General features: G+C 58.0%; 8 protein-coding genes across 8 annotated transcripts; 3 read left to right on the top strand and 5 right to left on the bottom strand.

Moving 5' to 3' along the window:
• Positions 1 to 66: 66 nt before the first annotated feature.
• VTJ04DRAFT_5197 (uncharacterized protein) lies at positions 67 to 1,105 on the bottom strand (the record flags this gene model as incomplete). The annotated part of the gene is made up of 3 exons (XM_069363286.1): positions 67 to 240; positions 330 to 954; positions 1,017 to 1,105. The coding sequence occupies 3 exons, from the start codon at positions 1,103 to 1,105 to the stop codon at positions 67 to 69; spliced, it is 888 nt and encodes a 295-aa protein (XP_069220148.1).
• Positions 1,106 to 2,214: 1,109 nt separating this feature from the next.
• VTJ04DRAFT_5196 (uncharacterized protein) lies at positions 2,215 to 3,363 on the top strand (the record flags this gene model as incomplete). The annotated part of the gene is made up of 2 exons (XM_069363285.1): positions 2,215 to 2,588; positions 2,658 to 3,363. The coding sequence occupies 2 exons, from the start codon at positions 2,215 to 2,217 to the stop codon at positions 3,361 to 3,363; spliced, it is 1,080 nt and encodes a 359-aa protein (XP_069220147.1).
• A 173-nt stretch (positions 3,364 to 3,536) lies between these two features.
• VTJ04DRAFT_5195 (uncharacterized protein) lies at positions 3,537 to 3,929 on the bottom strand (the record flags this gene model as incomplete). Its single annotated transcript, XM_069363284.1, has 1 exon — positions 3,537 to 3,929. One exon carries the CDS (start codon positions 3,927 to 3,929, stop codon positions 3,537 to 3,539), a length of 393 nt encoding a protein of 130 aa, XP_069220146.1.
• Positions 3,930 to 4,214: 285 nt separating this feature from the next.
• Positions 4,215 to 6,078, bottom strand: VTJ04DRAFT_5194 (uncharacterized protein; the record flags this gene model as incomplete). Its single annotated transcript, XM_069363283.1, has 2 exons — positions 4,215 to 4,565; positions 4,717 to 6,078. The coding sequence occupies 2 exons, from the start codon at positions 6,076 to 6,078 to the stop codon at positions 4,215 to 4,217; spliced, it is 1,713 nt and encodes a 570-aa protein (XP_069220145.1).
• A 3,572-nt stretch (positions 6,079 to 9,650) lies between these two features.
• VTJ04DRAFT_5193 (uncharacterized protein) lies at positions 9,651 to 10,118 on the top strand (the record flags this gene model as incomplete). The annotated part of the gene is made up of 1 exon (XM_069363282.1): positions 9,651 to 10,118. The coding sequence occupies one exon, from the start codon at positions 9,651 to 9,653 to the stop codon at positions 10,116 to 10,118; it is 468 nt and encodes a 155-aa protein (XP_069220144.1).
• A 301-nt stretch (positions 10,119 to 10,419) lies between these two features.
• On the bottom strand, positions 10,420 to 12,940 carry VTJ04DRAFT_5192 (uncharacterized protein; the record flags this gene model as incomplete). Its single annotated transcript, XM_069363281.1, has 2 exons — positions 10,420 to 12,036; positions 12,845 to 12,940. 2 exons carry the CDS (start codon positions 12,938 to 12,940, stop codon positions 10,420 to 10,422), a joined length of 1,713 nt encoding a protein of 570 aa, XP_069220143.1.
• Positions 12,941 to 13,566: 626 nt separating this feature from the next.
• On the top strand, positions 13,567 to 15,560 carry VTJ04DRAFT_5191 (uncharacterized protein; the record flags this gene model as incomplete). The annotated part of the gene is made up of 3 exons (XM_069363280.1): positions 13,567 to 13,688; positions 13,781 to 14,462; positions 14,520 to 15,560. 3 exons carry the CDS (start codon positions 13,567 to 13,569, stop codon positions 15,558 to 15,560), a joined length of 1,845 nt encoding a protein of 614 aa, XP_069220142.1.
• Positions 15,561 to 15,868: 308 nt separating this feature from the next.
• On the bottom strand, positions 15,869 to 17,347 carry VTJ04DRAFT_5190 (uncharacterized protein; the record flags this gene model as incomplete). The annotated part of the gene is made up of 1 exon (XM_069363279.1): positions 15,869 to 17,347. One exon carries the CDS (start codon positions 17,345 to 17,347, stop codon positions 15,869 to 15,871), a length of 1,479 nt encoding a protein of 492 aa, XP_069220141.1.
• Positions 17,348 to 18,147: the final 800 nt, after the last annotated feature.

Here is an 18,147-nt window from a genome sequence, read left to right as displayed (position 1 = left end):
CACACACACACACACACACACACACTCTCTCTCTCTCTCTCTCTCTCTCTCTCTCTCGATCTAACTTCACCAATCGGCGGCCCAGCCATTTTCTTCGAGGAACTCGTTGCAGGCGGCCTTGAGGTCGAGATTCGGACGCAGCTCGGATATGTACAATGGTTCCCTGGTGAGAGGGTCGGTGGGATGACGGCGCAAGTGCTCGACGATGGAGGCGCGTTCGTAAGATTTGCCGTTTTTTGTCTGTTTCGAGGTTCGTTCGAGTCAGCAGGTCCGTATCTCTCCATTGAAACCATAAAGGGAAAGCAGAGAGACGAGGAGAGCACACTTACAATCACCGGATCCACCATAACACAAAAACTAATATCATCAATCGCCCAGTCCGGCACCTTCCTCCTCCTCTCCTCCTTGGGCCGGGCGCGCTCAAACACGTCCCTCAACCTTTGGGATTTAGCGTTCCACTCCTCCTCAAGCTCCCTCCTCCCTTCCTCGCCCATGCCGGACTCGCGCGCGTCCTGCAGCGCCCGGTCCCGCTCGCGCGCCAGCAGGTCCAGCACCTCGGCCTCGAGATCCGCCGCCTCGCGCACCCGCCGCTTCTCCATGTGGTCCCACCGCTCCTTCTTGCAGCGGAGCACGTGCGCCGTGATGGTGGCGAGGGAGTTTTGTGCCGACTTGTTGCCGCCGCCTCCTCCGCCGCCGTCACCGGTGGCGTTGGTGGTGGTGTTCTGGGAGTCCTCGACGCAGAGGGCGTGGGCTTTCAGGGCGTGGTGGAGGGCGTCGTCGTAGGCGCGCAGCTCGAGGTGGGCTTGGGAGAGGAGGTAGTGGGCTTTCATGCTGTTGGAGGAGAGGCGCAGACATTCGGAACAGTCGGCGATTGCGTTGTCCCACTGGCGCAGCTTGAGGCGGGCCATGGCGCGGTTGGTATAGAGGGCGGGGTTGGTGGGGTCGGCGATGATGCTGGGGAACGGGAGGTTAGCTGGCTGGCGAGGAATCGGGAGCAAAGGAGAGGAGAGGCGTACGCTTGGGAGTAGAGGGCCTCGGCCATGGCGTAGTCGCCGGCCTGGTAGCGGCGGTTGCCTTCCTCCTTGAGGTGTATGGACTTGGCCATGGTTCACTTGGATAGTTCGGATTGGGGGATTTCACGGCATGTCCTCCCGAGGAGATTCGGATGGCAGCAGGTGATAGTGGAGATGGCGATTTGTTGGAAGTGCTATCGTAGCATGCGGGTATATGTGTCTCGGGCTCGGATCGGGTTCCGGACTGTCGGCGCTGGAGATTGAGGTGTTTGGTGTGGATGCCCGGATTCCCAGCAAGCGCGGGGTTGGCAAGTATGAGCAAGATAAAATGCAAAAATATATACGCAAGGCTAGGTAGAGAAGAACTGAGCCGGCACTGCCGCCAGACAAGCCACCAGTGGTGGTTTCGAACAGCGATGTGGACACTAGAGCAAAGATGTTTGCTGAAAAGAGGATGCGACGGCAACCCGAATGAATGGACGCAATGCGGATGTCGCGATCAGCACAGCAGCACCCGCGCCTCTTCTTCAGCGCCTCTTTAGCGGGGCTCCGGACATCAGTAACCCCACTGTCGCAGCTCGGCCTGGCTCCGAAACGGGCAAACTGCGGGGCGACATGGGGGTCCCTGACTTGCCCAATTTGTCAACTGAAGCTTCCAGAAGCCAACCCCGAAGCTTCATCTTCCTCTCGCATCTTCTTCAACTTTTCAACTCAAAAAGTTCATCTGATCAGCGCGCCATCCGGATGTTTGGGACATGGTCGGCAGACATGACGGTACCGAGTAGGATGGATTCCCGGGACCCCTTCCCGGGACCGGATCCGGCCGCATGGGCCCAGCTCCGGCACCTCATCCATCCATTGTCAACCTAACCCCGCCGCGGCCCGACGTCTAACTATTATCTCAGTGGGTGCGCAAGGTTGGTTGGTTGGTTGATGTGCATGCATCAGACTGTGGGTGCCCTTCTCTTCCAATCCTCCAGGCACCACATCTGCCTGGTAGTTATCTGATCCATGCGCTTGAGGCCGCCGATTGGATTACGCGGCCTATCTTGACCACGAAAGCCATCTTTTGGCTCAAGAATTTAAAGAGCAGTAACCATCGGTACATATATGCTGCCAGAAGTTTGAGGACACACATCGTCCTGGTCCCTCCTGTAAGTCCTTCCAGCTCGCACGCCGCATCTGACGGCCAGCGTCCATCATGTCCGACCAGGCCGTCAACAACGTTAATCTCCAGCTTGACTCGCCCTTCTTCACCGTCCTGCCCGCCGAGATCCGTAACCAAATCTATGCCGAGGTTTTTCAGTTAACCCGTCTGCACATTCTTCTGGTCCCTTCGTCCTCCTCGTCCTCCTCTCGTGATAAATGGATTTTCAGGCCCTGCCTCATCACTCCCGACGCCCCAGACATCCGCTCCGAGCAGTATGAAAAACACCATATCGCCAAAACCCTCGAGCGCAGCCTTTGGGTTCGTCGCCTGAAGAGTGAATGGTGCTTGCACTGGCCCTGCGAGGAGGCCGTCAACGACCCTCCCGTAGTCGGATACCTCACCTTCCTCACCGTCTGCAAGCGCATGTGAGCCTCTCTTTTTACACCCCTTCTCCTCCTGACATAGATTCATAATGCCCACCCGCCTACGCCCAGATACTCTGAATCGCGCCCCTTCCTCCTCCCCAACGCCACCGCCGTCTTCACCAGCACCCACGAGGCCAACGCATTCCTCTCCAACTGGACCCTGAAACCCTCCCCGCGCGTGCCCATCCAGCATCTCGAGCTCAGCATCCGCCTCTCCAACATCGTCACCGAGGTCTACTACCCCCCGGACACCTTCGTGATAATCCCCCCGGGCGGGTTGCCATTGGCCCCGGGAGGTGCCGGCGACAACGCCCCGCCGCCCATTTTCGGCGACATGGCGCGCCCCGTTGTGACGCGACAAAACAACCCGTGGAAGCGCCTCTGCGATACTCTCGTCGACGGCATCCCGCCGCTGCGGTCCCTGCGCATCTGGCTCGACACGAGCGACCTGCGCCCCTGGCACCAGCGCGTCAGCGAGACGAGCCTGCTCGGCCGGCTGCGCGATCTCGAGGTGGCGGACAAACCCCGGTTCGTGCTTTGCTTGCCTGAATTGCCCGACGACTTCGACCCGTCGTTTGGTCAGCTAGGAGGCCACTATCTGGTGGGCGACAAGCTCGAGGAGTGGCCGTTCGTCGTGGAGCGGGGGAAGCGGCCGAATAATTGGCGTGTGCACCTGTGGCATATGTCGATAAGGGGAAGCACCGAGCGGGTTCAGATGTTGGGGAGGGGAGGACCGTTGTCGGGGCCGTTGACGGCTCCGTCCTCGGGGAGTTGAGACCTAAGTACCTATTGACGAGGACGAGGACAATGCGATGATGAATGATTGTTCAGCCGATAAAGAAATGAGGATATGAGGATAGGTATAATCGTCTTGGTTGAGCACCGCGGTATATTCACACTCCCAATCTCTACACAAGAAGAATTAAGCCACGTCCATCCATCCCTGAATTAAGACATCAAACCCGGCGCCATCCTCTTTCCCAGTAAGAATAAAATAAAGCTAGGTAGGTAGCTAGACCACCCTAGACGAGTCCGCCCTCTCCTGTAGCGTAATAACAAAAAAATAACCCCGTCGACCAAGCGAGCGACGATGAATGTAAGGTAAGGTAGGTATCCAAAAAAACAAACCAGAGAGCAAAACCGCCCACAGCTCAACCCAAAACATTGTCCGACATGTACACAGACACAGACACAAATCCCGCCTGCCTGTCCGCCCATCATCCATCTTTCATCGTCGTCCCAGGGCAGATGAACCTCCCTCAACAAACCACTCACTCCACCCATTCTGCTGGTCGTCGTCACTCCATCACGCACACACTGCCGTCCCAAATCCCAATCCATCCATCCATCCCATCATGATCGTCAAGAAAAACAAAAGCATTCATGACAAACCATGAGATCAACACAACAACAACAACAACAACAACAACAAATTACCCGACCCAACCCAATCCAGCCAGCCAGCCAGCCAACCGATCATGATCATGACCCAACCAACCAGCCTGCCCGCCCTTCACTAACTCACTCACTCACTCACTCACCCCCCTCCCACCATCTCAATTCGTATTCCACATAAGAGTAATAGGCCGAATTTCATCTCGAATACTCGACCAAAATCAAATCATATCAATACGCCTGCCCCGGCGCAGGGCCATCGTCCCTTTTCCATCCCCCCGGACTCCTCGGCCTTCCATACCCGCCGGGCGTGGACCTCCCGTTGTTATTTCCTCCCCTGTTGCTCTGCGCCGAGCCGTTCCTGTTGTGATGTCCGGCGGCGGCGCTCATGGACCCGGTCGTCGGGCTGTCCAGGCCGAAGTGGAAGGACGGGCTGATGGGGGGACCGCCGCGGGGGTTGGCGTTTCGTTGTTGTTGCTGTTGATGTTGGGGTTGCGGGTTGCGCGGCTTCACGGGCCGCGTGGAGAGGCAGGTGCGCGGGACGACGCCTTGTTCGGAGCGGTCGAGGCGGATGCAGAGGGCCTAGTGGGTAGAGGTGGTTAGCATTTGATCTTGAGGTTGAGGAAGGGCAGAGTTGATTGGGGAGGAGGGATCAGATGGTAAGTAAGGGTGAAGTGACCCCCGGTGGTGTAACGGGGAAACAGGAAATGAGAGAGATAGATAAGCTACTTACCCAACCGTCATCATACTCATGCAACAACCTCACCAACTGGCCCGCCTTGAGCTCCATCTCGTCGTGCAACGTCGGCTTGAAATCCAACTGCACGCGGTGCACCGTGCTGTGCGCCGGCCCGCCCGCCGCCGCGATCGCCGCCGCGGTGGCCGACGGGGGCGGCACCTGGCCCGGCGCGATCGAGTGCATCGAATACTCCGTCCCCGCCGGGCTGGCCGGCACCATCCCGCTGCTCCCGCCCGGCGTCGCGGGGCTGTTCATGAACCCGCCGCCGCCGCCATACCCCGGACCTTGCTGCTTGGTCAGGTCGAGCGGCTTGGGGAGGTCCTTGCGGATCGAGGTTTTGCGGGTGACGCTGGAGACATTCAGGTGCTGGTGCTGGTTCTTGTTGCCGTAACGCTCGTCATCGCTGTCGTTATCGAGAATGGGCGACACCGGCTCGGGGATGCTGTCTGATGTCGTCGCGACGCCGACGCGGCGGTCGAAGGAGCCAATACTGCTCACCGGACTGACGGGTTCGTCCTGGACGTGGTGCTTGTCGTGGAACGGGTTGGAAGGGTGGGTGCTCGCGCTGGTGCCGGGGCGGTTGTAGTTGGAGCCGGTCGGGCTGGCCATGTTGAGGCGCAGGGCGGGGCGCTCCCAGGCGCTGCCGCCGCCTCCGGTGCGGGTGCTGCCGGCGGCGGGGCTGGTGGTGGCCGCGCGGGAGTCGGCACCCGGGGTAGGGGAGGTGGCGCTGCTGTTGCTGTGCGAGACGGGGTTGAGAACCATGTTCATGCCGCGACTCGTGCGGTTGTCGCCGGAGGGAGAGCCGAAGCCCGGGAGGAAGCCCGAGACGCGGCGCAAGCTGAGGCGAGGGGCTTTGCTCGGGGTCGGGCGGATGTCGATGGCCGCGCTGTCCGAGAAGGGCCCGTGGATCTTCTCATCGTCCTCCATCTGCTGTCGCCGTTGCGCGAGCTTCTTCTTGCGCATGCTCACGATGAGCCACCCAATGACAAACACCACGAGGATGCCTCCCAGGACGCCGATAACGATACCGGCCTTGAGGGCGACGCCGTTGTCTCCGCCGCCTTCATTACCATCTGGTTTGCTGGGCACCGTGGGCGTGCTTGTCGCGGATAATGAGGAGGTTGTCCGGAGTGTGGATATAGTCGTCGTTGTCGGGGTTGCTCGTGTCGGTGCGATCACCAGGCTGGTGGGAATCTCATCCTCGAGATCGTCGAGGTCCTCGGGCTTGGAAATGGCCGTGGGAAACGGTCCATCCTGTCGCCTGACGTGACCTTCACCCTTCTTCGCTAGCCCGGGAACCAACATGTCCCTGACCTCGCGCTTCACCACTTCCCACCATTCGTCTGAAGGAGCCATTTCGTCTGATCTGGGCGCGCGTTTCGTCGCCCGATTACAAGAATAAGAGTTTCGGTCGGATCGTCACAAGTCGCTCGCGTCTCAACACATTCGTCCTAACCTGCCGCGAGAGAGTATCGTCGAGGTTGGAAAGGGAAGAGAGGTATCGGTATGAGCAGGAGTTCGAGTCGAAGGAGCGGCAGCAGGTCAAAGAGTACAAACACCGTCAGGCGGCGCGCAAAAAAAGAGGGACTCTAAGTGGGTTGATACAAAGGACAACGATGGTGAAGCGTCAAGTCGACATGATTATTACAGACCACACACGACACTGGACGGGACCTCGAAGCTGTCGAAGGTTGGTCGGTTGGTCCTCAGGATTCGATGGCCAGCGTGGACATTGGACAGGCAAAAGGAACAAACAGGCAGACAGAATGCAAGCAGGAGGAGATGAGGAGGAGCAAGCCGGGTGAAAGAGAGAGCCAAGGTCACCTTTCACTTCTCTCTTCCGTCAACCCCCCCTTGTTGATGTTCCGCTCCAGGGTAGTAGGTAACCAAGCCCATGGATGTGCCCTGTTGTTCTGTTGGTCGAACCCCCCCGGCTTTGCCCCGTTCGTCGTCTGCAGAAAAAAAGAGACCAGGGGCAGCCCACCTTTTCCCCAGCGTTGGACCCCAAGGCCAAAACTGCTCGCCCACCTGGGCCCTTGCTCCGTTGACGAACTAGGGACCTGCTGAAGAGGGTTTCGGCTGAAGGGCGATGTGATGCTGTGCCACGGTCAGGAAGGGCTGTCCGTCAAAAACGGCCGACAGCAGAAGGGCTGTGCATCTTCACCTCACTTGTCTGTCAAAGTCTCGGGAGATGGCAGATCTTTGGAGCATCATGGACCATCATGGAGCAGCAAACACAGGGCGGGTACTTACACAGTACACAACCCTGTCTCCCGTCCCCCATCCTCGATGTTTCGAAACAGACCATCCACAACCAACGCTTGAAAAATGGAGAAAGGAAAACCCTCCACTCTCTTTTCCCCCTCCCTTGTCCCTGTCGTCCCTGTCGTCCCTGTCCTTCTCCCAGCCCGCGCAGATGTGGCTCCTTCCCTCAGCCCGTGCGTGGCCTGTTCCCCCAGGCGCCGTTCCAGGGACGGCGGTTCTCTGATTGGCTGCATGAGCCACCGGCAGGGAAGCGAGATTGCCGGCACAAATGCGATTGGTTGGAACCAGGGCGGATCAGCACGGGCAGTTGCTCGGGCTCGGCGCCGTCCTTGGCTTTTGCTTGGGCGTTGCTGACTTTCCGTCCCTTGCTCTAGTGCACCTCTAGTCCACTAGCCCCTCCAAACGCCCGGCCTGTGGTGAGTCAAGACAGGTGTTGATCCTTGGATCCCATGATATATTCTCGGGAATTGCAGAGTCGGAATCAACCTGGAGCACCTTGCAGCATTTCCAGAACCCTTCCAACAGACTACCGGCATCAATGCCGTCTCCAGTTCAACCATCAAAGCTGGTGGACTCCAAGGCATGTCCGAAACACCCGTCCAAGCAAGTCAACTGGGGTTGCGGCTGCGGAGATAACGGGCACTCCGCCATGAGATTTACGACCTATGAGTCGCCCCTCCACCGTCGACGTTCCAACCAACCGTTAGACCCCAGCAATTTACCCTCTGCACGGAAGTACGACTCTGACTCTCCCGTTGTGTGTGTTCGAAAAGACAGCACCTATTCCATGACGGCATAATCCCGTCTTGGTCTCAACAGCCTCAGCCAGGCCCATTCACTTGGCCAATCTGGCGGGTAAACTCGTGTCCGACTTGCAGCCATGGCCGATGGCCAAGGGCTGAGCCCAAACTCGAGGCCAGCCGTCGGGCGGCACCACTGTGGCCGCAGCAGGTTTCTCTTACAAAACCTGCTGGCTTGCGCCGCACGCTCGCCAGCCTTCAACTCAACCAACGAGTAGCTGTCCGAGGAATAGGTTCGCCCCTATGTCTCTTCGGAGTTTCTATTCTCGGTGCGGCAAAGCCATCACCACCACCATGAGACCGACAGCAATAATAGGTTTCGTATCGACTTAATCCACACATCTTCTTTCTCATGTCATCGGATTATCCAAACCATGCGGCTGCTACTAGCTCCATAGCTGCCCGATGTCCGATGTGAGAGAGACGGTCGGACAGAGGCAAAACCCACAAACGCATCTGCCGTCCGTCCGTCGTCGATCACATCTCACTTACTTCCCTCCTCCCGACGGAAAGGAAAAGTGCAAACAACTACCGTGCCGCTTGCGATTCTGCCCGGTCTTCTGGCATAGACAGCCACAGAACCGGGAATTGACCCAAATAACCTCGTGTATCCATCCCATCTATATCTCTACGTCCTATTGAACCTTGTAATCCCTCTGGCTCGATGACGCAATCCAGCATCCAAATCCCCCAGCCTAGCGGCCCGCGGTGTCCAGTCAGGAAGGTGTTTTTCTTCATCCATTCCTCGCATACGTAACCGTTGTGGTGTCCCACTCTGTCTGACAGTGAGATATGGAGCAAAGGTGGCTTTGCTTACTCCCCATGTTTCTTTCTGCTCTTCCCGCGTTTCGTCACCTCCACGTGGAAGATGAGAAACGGGGTTTGTCTGGGGGGCTTAGAACAAGAAGCCTTGGACGGGCCGCCCGGGTCGACAAACGGTTGAACCTCAACAACCATTGGATGATTCCATCTTAAGGGTTGAGGCTCTAGAGCCGCTCCGCGGTCCCATTCTAGGTAACCAAGATGGATGGGATGACGGGAACACCACCCGTCGGAACAGAACAACAGCAAATGATCCCCACCATCATCATCAGCTTCCAGGTTCGCTGTGTGTATTAAGTTTTTGAGACTCCCGTATCTGACTTCCCTGATCAAGGGATCAGTCATCCTGTACGCCACTCATCCCGTCACCAATCCCACATCCACAACCCATCCCCTGGTACGTAGAAGTAAGCAATAAGACAAAATGTTCATCCACATGAAAACACCCTGCAGAAACATAGATCTGCACATCCTCATTCCAGCGCGATCTGAGACATCCTTGATCCGTCATGACGTGCCTACCCGCTGCCAGAGAGTCGGAGGATGGCAGCAGGGCCGGCAACGATTCCGTCCCATGGCCTGGCTTGACACGGTTTGATCTCATCTTGTAATACCGTAAGCCGAGCAACTTCTCAGCATCAAGCTGTGCGTTTGTCCATACCCCACGCCCTTTCACGTGTCCAGACCATGAATTATGACGAGGTGACCATGACGGGGATGGAGCACCTTGATCTCGAGCATCAAGTCACGTTCAGTCATCTGACGGCACCTTTGACGAAGGTGAGGCTCATCGTCGACAACACGGTATAGGGCTGGCATATCTGGTTACTCTCTCGCACACATAACCACATCATCACCAATCACGGGTCAAATCACAATCACCCAAGTCACAAGAGAAGAAGTCAAAGTCCATCACCCACAAACAAACGGGCCTCACCCTCTTGTGATTACCGGGCCCTATCTGAGTGATTCCATGCCATATCATGCAGTGCCATAATCCCACAAGCAAAAACAGAGAAAACCTCATCATCATCAACCACCATGACCATGAAAAGAAGTCCAACAAAATCCATCATCCCGATCAACCACCAACGCCGTTTCCCAGTGCCGAGCCACCATCTACATGAAAGAAACCCTATCCGGTTGTCCCAGTTCCCCATCATGCACGAACAAAAATGCGCCGCCTGTCGGTGGTATATGGGCCACGCCATCCCATCCATGCCAGTACATGAAATCATCTCTCCGTCCCCGAAACAAATGCATCCATATCTCCCCATCCGAACCGCGTTGCGCCATGCCGTGGTCATCCCGAAAAAAAACAACCCAGATCGACGATCAATGATGGATCATGTTGGCTGCTCGCTGTTCACCGTTCCGTGGTCCCGTGGTTGCGGAGATGAAAAGACCCGCCGGGCGCGAAAATGTCGTGTGGCAACTCCAGCTCAGGTCATGTGTTGTTGTGGTCCCTTGTCGTCAACGCATCATGTCATTGGAAGAACTCGTACATGAGAAAAGATCAAACATTCGTGCTGTCGTACGTGCCGCTCGAGTGAAAGGCCGAGCCCCTAGGATCGCTCGTCTGGTCGTTAAAAATGACGCAGGCAACTAGGGCTGGTCGTCGTCCATGGCCCACCGGCGATCATCGGCGGGGGGTTATCGATATTATTGTTTTGTCGGCTGCACGTCGCACGAGAAGAGGACCGCGCCCCTAGAACCGCTTGCTGGCTGTGGGACAGCGCAGAAAACTAGGGCCGGTTGTCGTCAATGGCCCACCGGCGGTCATCGGTGGGGGGTTATTGATGTTGGTGGTTTACTGGCTCGGGGGCTGGCCGTAGCCAAAGCCACCCTGGTTATAAGGCCAGTATTGTTGATTGCCTTGTTGCGAAGTCGACCCGGGCTGCTGGTTGTAGCCACCATAGGCGTTGGTGGAACCTTGAGTCGGTTGCTGGATCGGCCACTGAGGTGGCGGCGGAAGTCCGTACAGTTGAGGCAGAGCTGGAGCTGCCTGTCCCTGCTGCTGGTACTGAGGTTGCTGAACCGGAAAGCCAGGGTAGTTTGGCACGTTGATGGTGCCCCTCGCGACCGGGTTCGGCATGGTCGGAGCTTGTGACTGAGCAGCTTGCGACTGAGGAGCTTGTTGGTAGCCGAACTGGTAGCCGCCAAAGTTTGGAGGAAGAGGCGGCCCATAGACAAGGGGATTGGCAGGGTAAACCGCTTGATGCTCGACCGGTTGGTGAGAAGAAGACGGATGGCGGTCGTCGTACCTGTCACGAGAACCGAAACCACCACGACCACCGCGACCAGAACGAGGTGCGCCGCGCTGACTGTGATGATTGTCGCGCTGATGGTCGCGCCTATCATTGCGGCGATCGAAGCCCGCGTTCCGGTTGTTCGCTGGGCCGCCGCGGCCAGAGGACTGAGGATGCGGAGGAGACGGAGGGATTTCGCCCTCGTCGTAATTCAGAACATCCGGGGCCGGGCCTGTGTTGCGGTTTTGGGGCCTTGGGTTGCCCCGCCTCCGATTCCTCCTCTGGCGCCTCGCCTCGGCTTCCTGTTCGTCGTCCGAAAACTCCTGTTCCTCGATCGGGGGCTCTTCATCGTACCAGCCGCTGGCATCGGTGTACTTGGCCTGGCGAAGAGGCTGTACAAAAACAGTCTTGGCGTGGTCGGTCGAGTAAAAAATCGGCACGCCAACAGCCAGACCGAGATCCAGGGCCTCCTTCTTGTCATTGTACCTCACCAGGTACATTGGGCTGGTAACTTGGCCGATAATATCGGCAAGTTGCCCAATGACCGTGCGGTCCTCTTTGCAGAGAACGGTGCCGATATCGAAAACAGTCTGCTCGCCCGACGTGGCAGACTTGATGAGGACGGTGTTCTCGACGATGGAAAGGACCTCGCCGAGACGCTCGATATGCATGTCGGGCGTGATGGTGACGTCTGGCTTCGGGAGGATCTCCTCCGGAAGCTCGTTCTTGGTGCGCGGCGGGGCACCCGGGTCCTTAACCCCGTCATCATCATCAGCATCGCCCGCCATCAACAGGCGTGCAGTCTCCTCGACACTGAGGAGCGGGTAGTCCCCGCCAGCCTCGTCGTCGTCATCATCGTCATCGTCGTCCGACTCGCTGGACGACGAGTAAGGCGACGAATCGGTCGCCCACTCGCGACCCTCATCGTCGCCCGCCCCGTCGCCAGGGTCAGACCGCTGGGCTTCGCCGCCAGCGTCGGCATTGTCAGGCTGGTCTTGGGCGCCAGCCACGCCATTCTCGTCGGCCGGCTGCTGAGGGGCAGCCGGGGTGGCAATGCTTAGCGCGGCCACCATCGCGCGGGTCTGTTCGTCGTGCATGTCGCCCGCAAGGGTGGAGGTGTCGCTGAGCTCGGCTTCAGCGATGGGCCGAGCTTGCTGTTGTTGTTGCTGTTGCTGCTTCTGTAGAAAACACGAGAGTCGTCAGCAAACCTGTGGGAAGATGGGAAGAAAGTGGGAGAAAAAAGTGTAAAATCGCAGGAGGGGTGCGCAGGAGGGGTATGAATGAATTCCCTCCAAGGGACCCGCGCAGTGTGAAACTGTGTCCCCCGCCGCTGACCGTTTGCACCCTCTGACCGTTTGCACCGTCTGACCGCTTGCGATCCTTTGAGCGCCTGTGACTCTCTGGAAACGTGCACCCTCTGAGAGCTTGCAACCCTCTGAGGACTTGGACACTCAGAGAACCACGACCCCAGGATGACAAGGCCGCAAGGCCGTGAGTGCTCCAAGTCGCGGCTCGGCCGACTTAGAGGGCCGCGGATGACGCAACCCAGAGAGTCTCGGAAGACACAACAGAGAGAGTCGCGGAAGATGCTGCCCACCGAGTCGCAGATTGACCGACAGAGGGTCGCGGATCGAGTAACGGAAGGTAGTTGTTGGACAAGCTCAAGACAAGCTTTCCCCTTGAGATGATCCCCAAGGCTCCTCTCAAGAGACCGGCTGTCTGGTTCCAGACCTCAGATTGAGGACGGGAAAATGCCCGTCGAATTCCAAACTATCTGGTGGCGTAAACTCCCGATTGGTCGAGGGCGGTTGTTGACAACAAGCACATGTCCTGCTGAAGGCCCAAGCACCTCAGGTCCATCCATCCAAGAGACATGGTCTCATGTTTGGATCGACACGACTTCCCCCCAACTTGATCGTCGAGAGTTGTCTCACAATCTGCTTGTGACCGACCAAAGAAAAAGGGGAATAAACAAACAAAACTTACCGCAGCAGCTTCCAGGCTGGCCGGGGCGAAATTCGCCTCCGGCAACTTCTCACCAGCCCGGGCGTGCCCCAGGCCGGGGATCTCAGTGCCGGCCATGATGCCGGCGGGGCGCGGGGTCTCGGCGACACAAAAAAGAGTGAACTTTGGCCTATCATGCGACAGAAAAGAAACAGGTCAGCAAATAAAATGTTTAAGCTTATCAAGAATATATATGAGGGACTTGGAATACTCACAAAACGACTCGGGGGAGAGGGCGGGCGCGGTCTTCACGAAACGTGAAAGAAAAAAAAGTCGTTGTTCACTCTGGAGAGAAGAGAAAAAATCGAAAAGTGATTCCAATTGCAGAAATGCATCTGAACGCGACGCTGCCACGCGACACGCACGGACCACAACGGCGACGCTAATCCATATCCGGACTAGCGCCTCATGGCACGGAGAGCCTCATGTCACCGAACATCCACTTCACGTGATTTTGGGTTCTGAGAAGCTGATGGAGGGAGCTGAAGGTGGGTCTGCAGCTGAGCTGAAGCTCAACATTCAACATTCTTGTTTAGCTTGTTTGTGGTGTTTGGGCAGCGTCAAGGAGGTCACCAAGGAGGTCACCAAGGAGGTTGGGACCATCACCACCATCTACAACTCCATTCACGGTGTTGAGGCTGGGCTGTGATATATACACTCACTTCGAGCAAGTCACCCCTCAACAACATAGTTCTGGTGCAGCAATGGCACCCAATCCTACGGGCACCAAGCCCTCGTCTGGTGCCGAAGACGCGGGACAGACATCAACACCAGGAACCAAGAAACGAGAGTTTGTTCATCCAGCTGCCAAACACGCGCGGAAGAAGTGAGTTGCCCCTGAATGACATGCTTGCCGGATTCATTGCTCCATGTAGCTGTCAAATACTGACAATATCCTTTCTTCCCCCTTCTCTCCAGAGCTCTCAAGGACACCTTCGCCATCGAGCCCATCACCGCTTTCTACTTCTTCCTCGCCGCCAACCTCGTTGCCGCCCTCTTCTCCCCCATCCAGGATTGCGACGAGACTTTCAACTACTGGGAGCCCACACATTACCTCAGCCATGGCTATGGCCTGCAGACCTGGGAGTACTCGCCCGACTACGCCATCCGGAGCTGGCTGTACATTGCCCTCCATGCTGTCGGCGTCAACCTCCGCCGCCTGCTGCCTCGCTCCTCCAAGGTGGCCGAGTTCTACTTCCTCCGCTACATCCTCGCCTTTGCCTGCGCCCTCTGCCAGACTCTCATGTGGCGCGCCATTTGCCTGGCCCTGAACGCGCGCGTCGGCCTGCTCTTCATCTTTGCTCTGGTCTTCAGCCCGGGCAACTTCCACGCCAGCACCGCCTTCCTCCCGTCCAGCTTCGCCATGTACATGGCCATGGTGGGTGCTGCTTGCTTCCTGAACTGGCGCGGCGGCATCAAGACGTCTCAGGCCATGGCATGGTTCGCCGTTGGCGGAGTTCTCGGATGGCCGTTTGCCGCGGCGCTTTGTGCCCCGTTTGTGGCTGAGGAGCTCTTTTTTGCTGTCGTCAGTGACATTGAGCGTCGCTTTGAGTGTTTTATCCGCATCTTCCGGGGTATTGCTGCGGCAATCTTGTTTGCGGTATGTATTTTCCCTCTCAACGCTTTGGGTTTCCACTGGTGGCTGACAACTTCCCAGGCCATCGATAGCGCCATCAACACCTTCTTCTACCGGAAATTTGAAATCGTCACTTGGAACATCATTAAGTACAACATCTTCTCCAAAACTGGCGGGCCCAACCTCTACGGCACCGAGCCATGGGACTTCTATTTCAAGAACCTCCTCCTGAACTTCAACATCTGGTTCATCCTCGCCCTTCTCTCCCTCCCCATCTTCCTCCTGCAAAAGCTCTTCTCCCGCCGCAACCCCGGCGAGACGTTCCAATCCGGCCTGCGCACCGTCGTCTTCCTCACCCCCTTCTACATGTGGCTCGCCATCTTCACCCTCCAACCCCACAAGGAAGAGCGCTTCATGTACCCCGCGTATCCCTTCCTGGCCCTCAACGCCGCGTTGGCTATGCACACCCTCCTCGCCGCCTTCGGCAACGCGGACCCGGCCTCGCTCATCGGCCGCATCCCGTCCCGTCTCAAGCTGGTCGCCGTCGCGGCCGTGCTGCTCGCCGCCATGGACCTCGGTCTCGCGCGCATCTGGGGACTGTACTCGGCCTACCACGCGCCGATGGCGCTGTATGCCCCGCTGAAGCAGATCGGCGGGCTGGAAGACACGGTCTGCTTCGGCAAGGACTGGTACCGCTTCCCGTCGTCCTTCTTCCTGCCCAAGGACATGCACGCGAAGTGGGTGCGCTCCGAGTTCCGCGGCCTGCTGCCGGGCGAGTTTTCCGAGGCGAGGACCGGGTTCGGGTTCTGGAGCGGCACCTGGCTGCCGACCAGCGGGCTGAACGACCGGAACGAGGAGGATCCGGGCAAGTATGTGGATCTGAGGTCGTGCGTGTTTCTGGTGGACACGCGCTACCCGGAGAGGGGGGAGCAGCAGCTGCCGCCGAACGAGCCGGATTATGCCAAGGATGTGGATCGCTGGGAGGTGGTGCAGTGCTTGCCTTTCCTTGACGCCGAGAGGACGCACTTCCTGGCGAGGGCGATGTGGTTGCCGGAGCCGTTTGTGCCGGACTGGTTGAAGAGGAGGTGGGGAGAGCATTGCTTGCTGAAGCAGCGGAGATGATAGAGATGTGAATGGGAGTTGAGGTTGGGTCGGGGTATAGATAGGGCTGGTTGGTAGATTTCTGGGTTATGTACAGTATTGCTCACTCCGGCTTGTAATCATCAGATATAGACTCATGCTTCTTGTTATTCGGGTCCGAAACTGGTGAGATGGTATTCTAGGTGTTCATGACCAGCCAAACTCCCGACGCCAGCCGCCATCCGCGAGATGGAAGATGGATGCCTCTCCTCCTCCTAACGTTCACCATCATCGGACCGTGATCCCAACTTCCCCCTCATCATCAACTCCAAACCTCCTCCCTCCCTCCCTCAAAACCACGCATACTTCTCATTCGCCACCCACTCAACCACACTACCACCACCACCAACCCCCTGCTCACCATCATCATCATCACCCTCCCCATTATCATCCCCATACCACATCAAGCTCGGAATACTTTCCACCTCCCTCTCGACCCTCTCAAACCCAATCCCGCACTTCTCCAGCAACCTTGCCACGGTTCCCGTGGGATTCCACACCTGCACCTCCCCCGTCCTCCACGCCACCGCTTCTTGTTGGGCAAGCTTGATAATCTCCCCCAACGCCGCCGCCTGCTCCTTCTCATTCTCCTCCTTCCCACCATCCTCTTCTTCGTTTTCGTTCTCGACCACCACCCGGAGTATGTGCAGCGTATTCCCCTCGGGCCTGTCCACCCCGCCGTAGTACGCGCGCATCCAAACCGCCCAGACCCGGTTTCCCTTTTCCCGCTCGCCCGCCACCGCGCCTCGGATGGTGGGCGTGTGCCCGAAGATGCGCTTGGTCATGAAGTCCTCGCGCATCAGGTGCCAGAGCATGGCGTCGAGGTCGGGGAGGATGGCGGCCGTGGGTTTGGGTTTGTGGGAGCGGGCGAGGTGGGAGCGGAGAAGGCGCTCGTCGGTCGCGCAGAGCTCGGCGAGTTCGTGGTAGCCTAGGGGGTGGGCTTTTGGTGTTCCGGTGGGTTTGGAGGAGACGGAGGTGGTGGTGCTTCTGGTGGTGGTTGATGGGGATGGGGGTGGAGAGACGCGGGATGGGTCGGTGTTGGTCATGTTGTTGTTGGGCAGAGGAGAGCCTGGGGGAGTGGTGTTTGAGTCCACCCCGGCGGTTGCGCTGGCGGTGGTAGTAATAACAGCGGCGGGCTTGAATGAGACGTGCGTGCTCGGGTACGCGGCCCAGCCATGGCGCGAGTAAAAGTGCTTGCCGATGTCGCTGTAGAGGACTGAGAAGAGGGTGCGCGGGCTGCCGGTCCGCTCGGCCTGCCACGTCCGGAGCTTCTCGCCCACCTCGCGCATCATACGCGAAGCGTACCCGCGTCCCCGGTAGGCGGGTTCGGTGAAGACGCTGCCGATGGCGTGGGCGATGCCGTCCACCACTACCACTTCCTCTTCCCCGGACTTCTTATCCTCCTCCGTTGTCCCGTTCACCTTCTTCTTGTTCTTCTGAGGACGCGCAACAACAGCCCTCTTCCTCAAACTCTCGCACGACGACAGGATCGGCCTCTCTCCAGGTTTCATGCCGCGCACGGTCAAGATCCAGCGGGTCAGGCCCCCGTCACGGCCGAGCGGGGCCGTGGTCAGGTAGGCCTCGCGCTCGAGGTAATCCTGTTCCCGGGGCAGGGCGGAGCCCCATTTGGGGTAGGTGTGGCGCCAGGTACGCGCGAGTTCTGCGGGAGTCGGATGGACAAGGACCAGTTCCGGAGATGAGGCATCAGGGAGATCATGGAAGGTGGCCACGTCGCTGGAGGACGACAACGGGAGCTCGGGGGCGACCATGTTTGAACGTTATCGAGTCGGCGAGGTACGGGAGGTTGAGAGATCAAGAAGTGATGATGGTATTCAATGTTGCTACATAAGGATATCGAAGTCAGGGCACAAAGCTACCTGAGTGGGCGGTTGAGAACAAAGAAACCTAATCCGAGCCCCGGTCCCTCTTAAGATATCCTAACGGCCCGGCACGTGGACGAGGAGAAACTTAAATCTTACAACGGAACCAAGGAAAGAGACGCCCTAGAACCAAAGCAGACGCCTCAAACCATCGGTGTGGAAGTGGATATCCATCCAGAGTCCCGATAACATACCTTAGGTAACTTCGGGCGAGACCTGCCAGGGGGGGTTGGTTGACACTCTGCTGCGGCGCTGTTCCGTTGATCCATTGTTAGTCTGCCATCTGCCAGCCAGCCAGCCTCCTCCGGCGTTCCAAGTCCTCAACCAAGATAAGAAACACACAGATCTGCTCCTTTCCACAGTACAGTGCCAGCCAACAACCACGCGACCTCCTCACGTCCAAACATCCAAAGAACGCCTCTTCCGTCACCAGCCATTGGCTCCCCTTGACTCCGGAAGAGGTCATCTGCTCCCCCTCTGGCCGGGATTGGGCCGGGACAAGGGGAAGGGGGTTCTATGTACATACAGTACAATCACAAAGCTTACTTGGCAAACAAACCGCGTGTTTTACGTCACCGCCTCTCCTCCATAATCAAGTGCGGTTCCGCTCCGTGAAGGCAAGGAGGGGAAGTCGGGAGAGCCAGAGCGGCGAAACGGGGTTTCGGCGCCGGAATACTCGGAGAATCGCG

This window comes from Mycothermus thermophilus (genome assembly GCF_041956435.1).
Source record: "Mycothermus thermophilus strain CBS 625.91 unplaced genomic scaffold VTJ04scaffold_3, whole genome shotgun sequence".
In the NCBI taxonomy this organism is placed as follows: domain Eukaryota; kingdom Fungi; phylum Ascomycota; class Sordariomycetes; order Sordariales; family Chaetomiaceae; genus Mycothermus; species Mycothermus thermophilus.
This window is presented reverse-complemented; position numbering and strand designations above follow the sequence as displayed.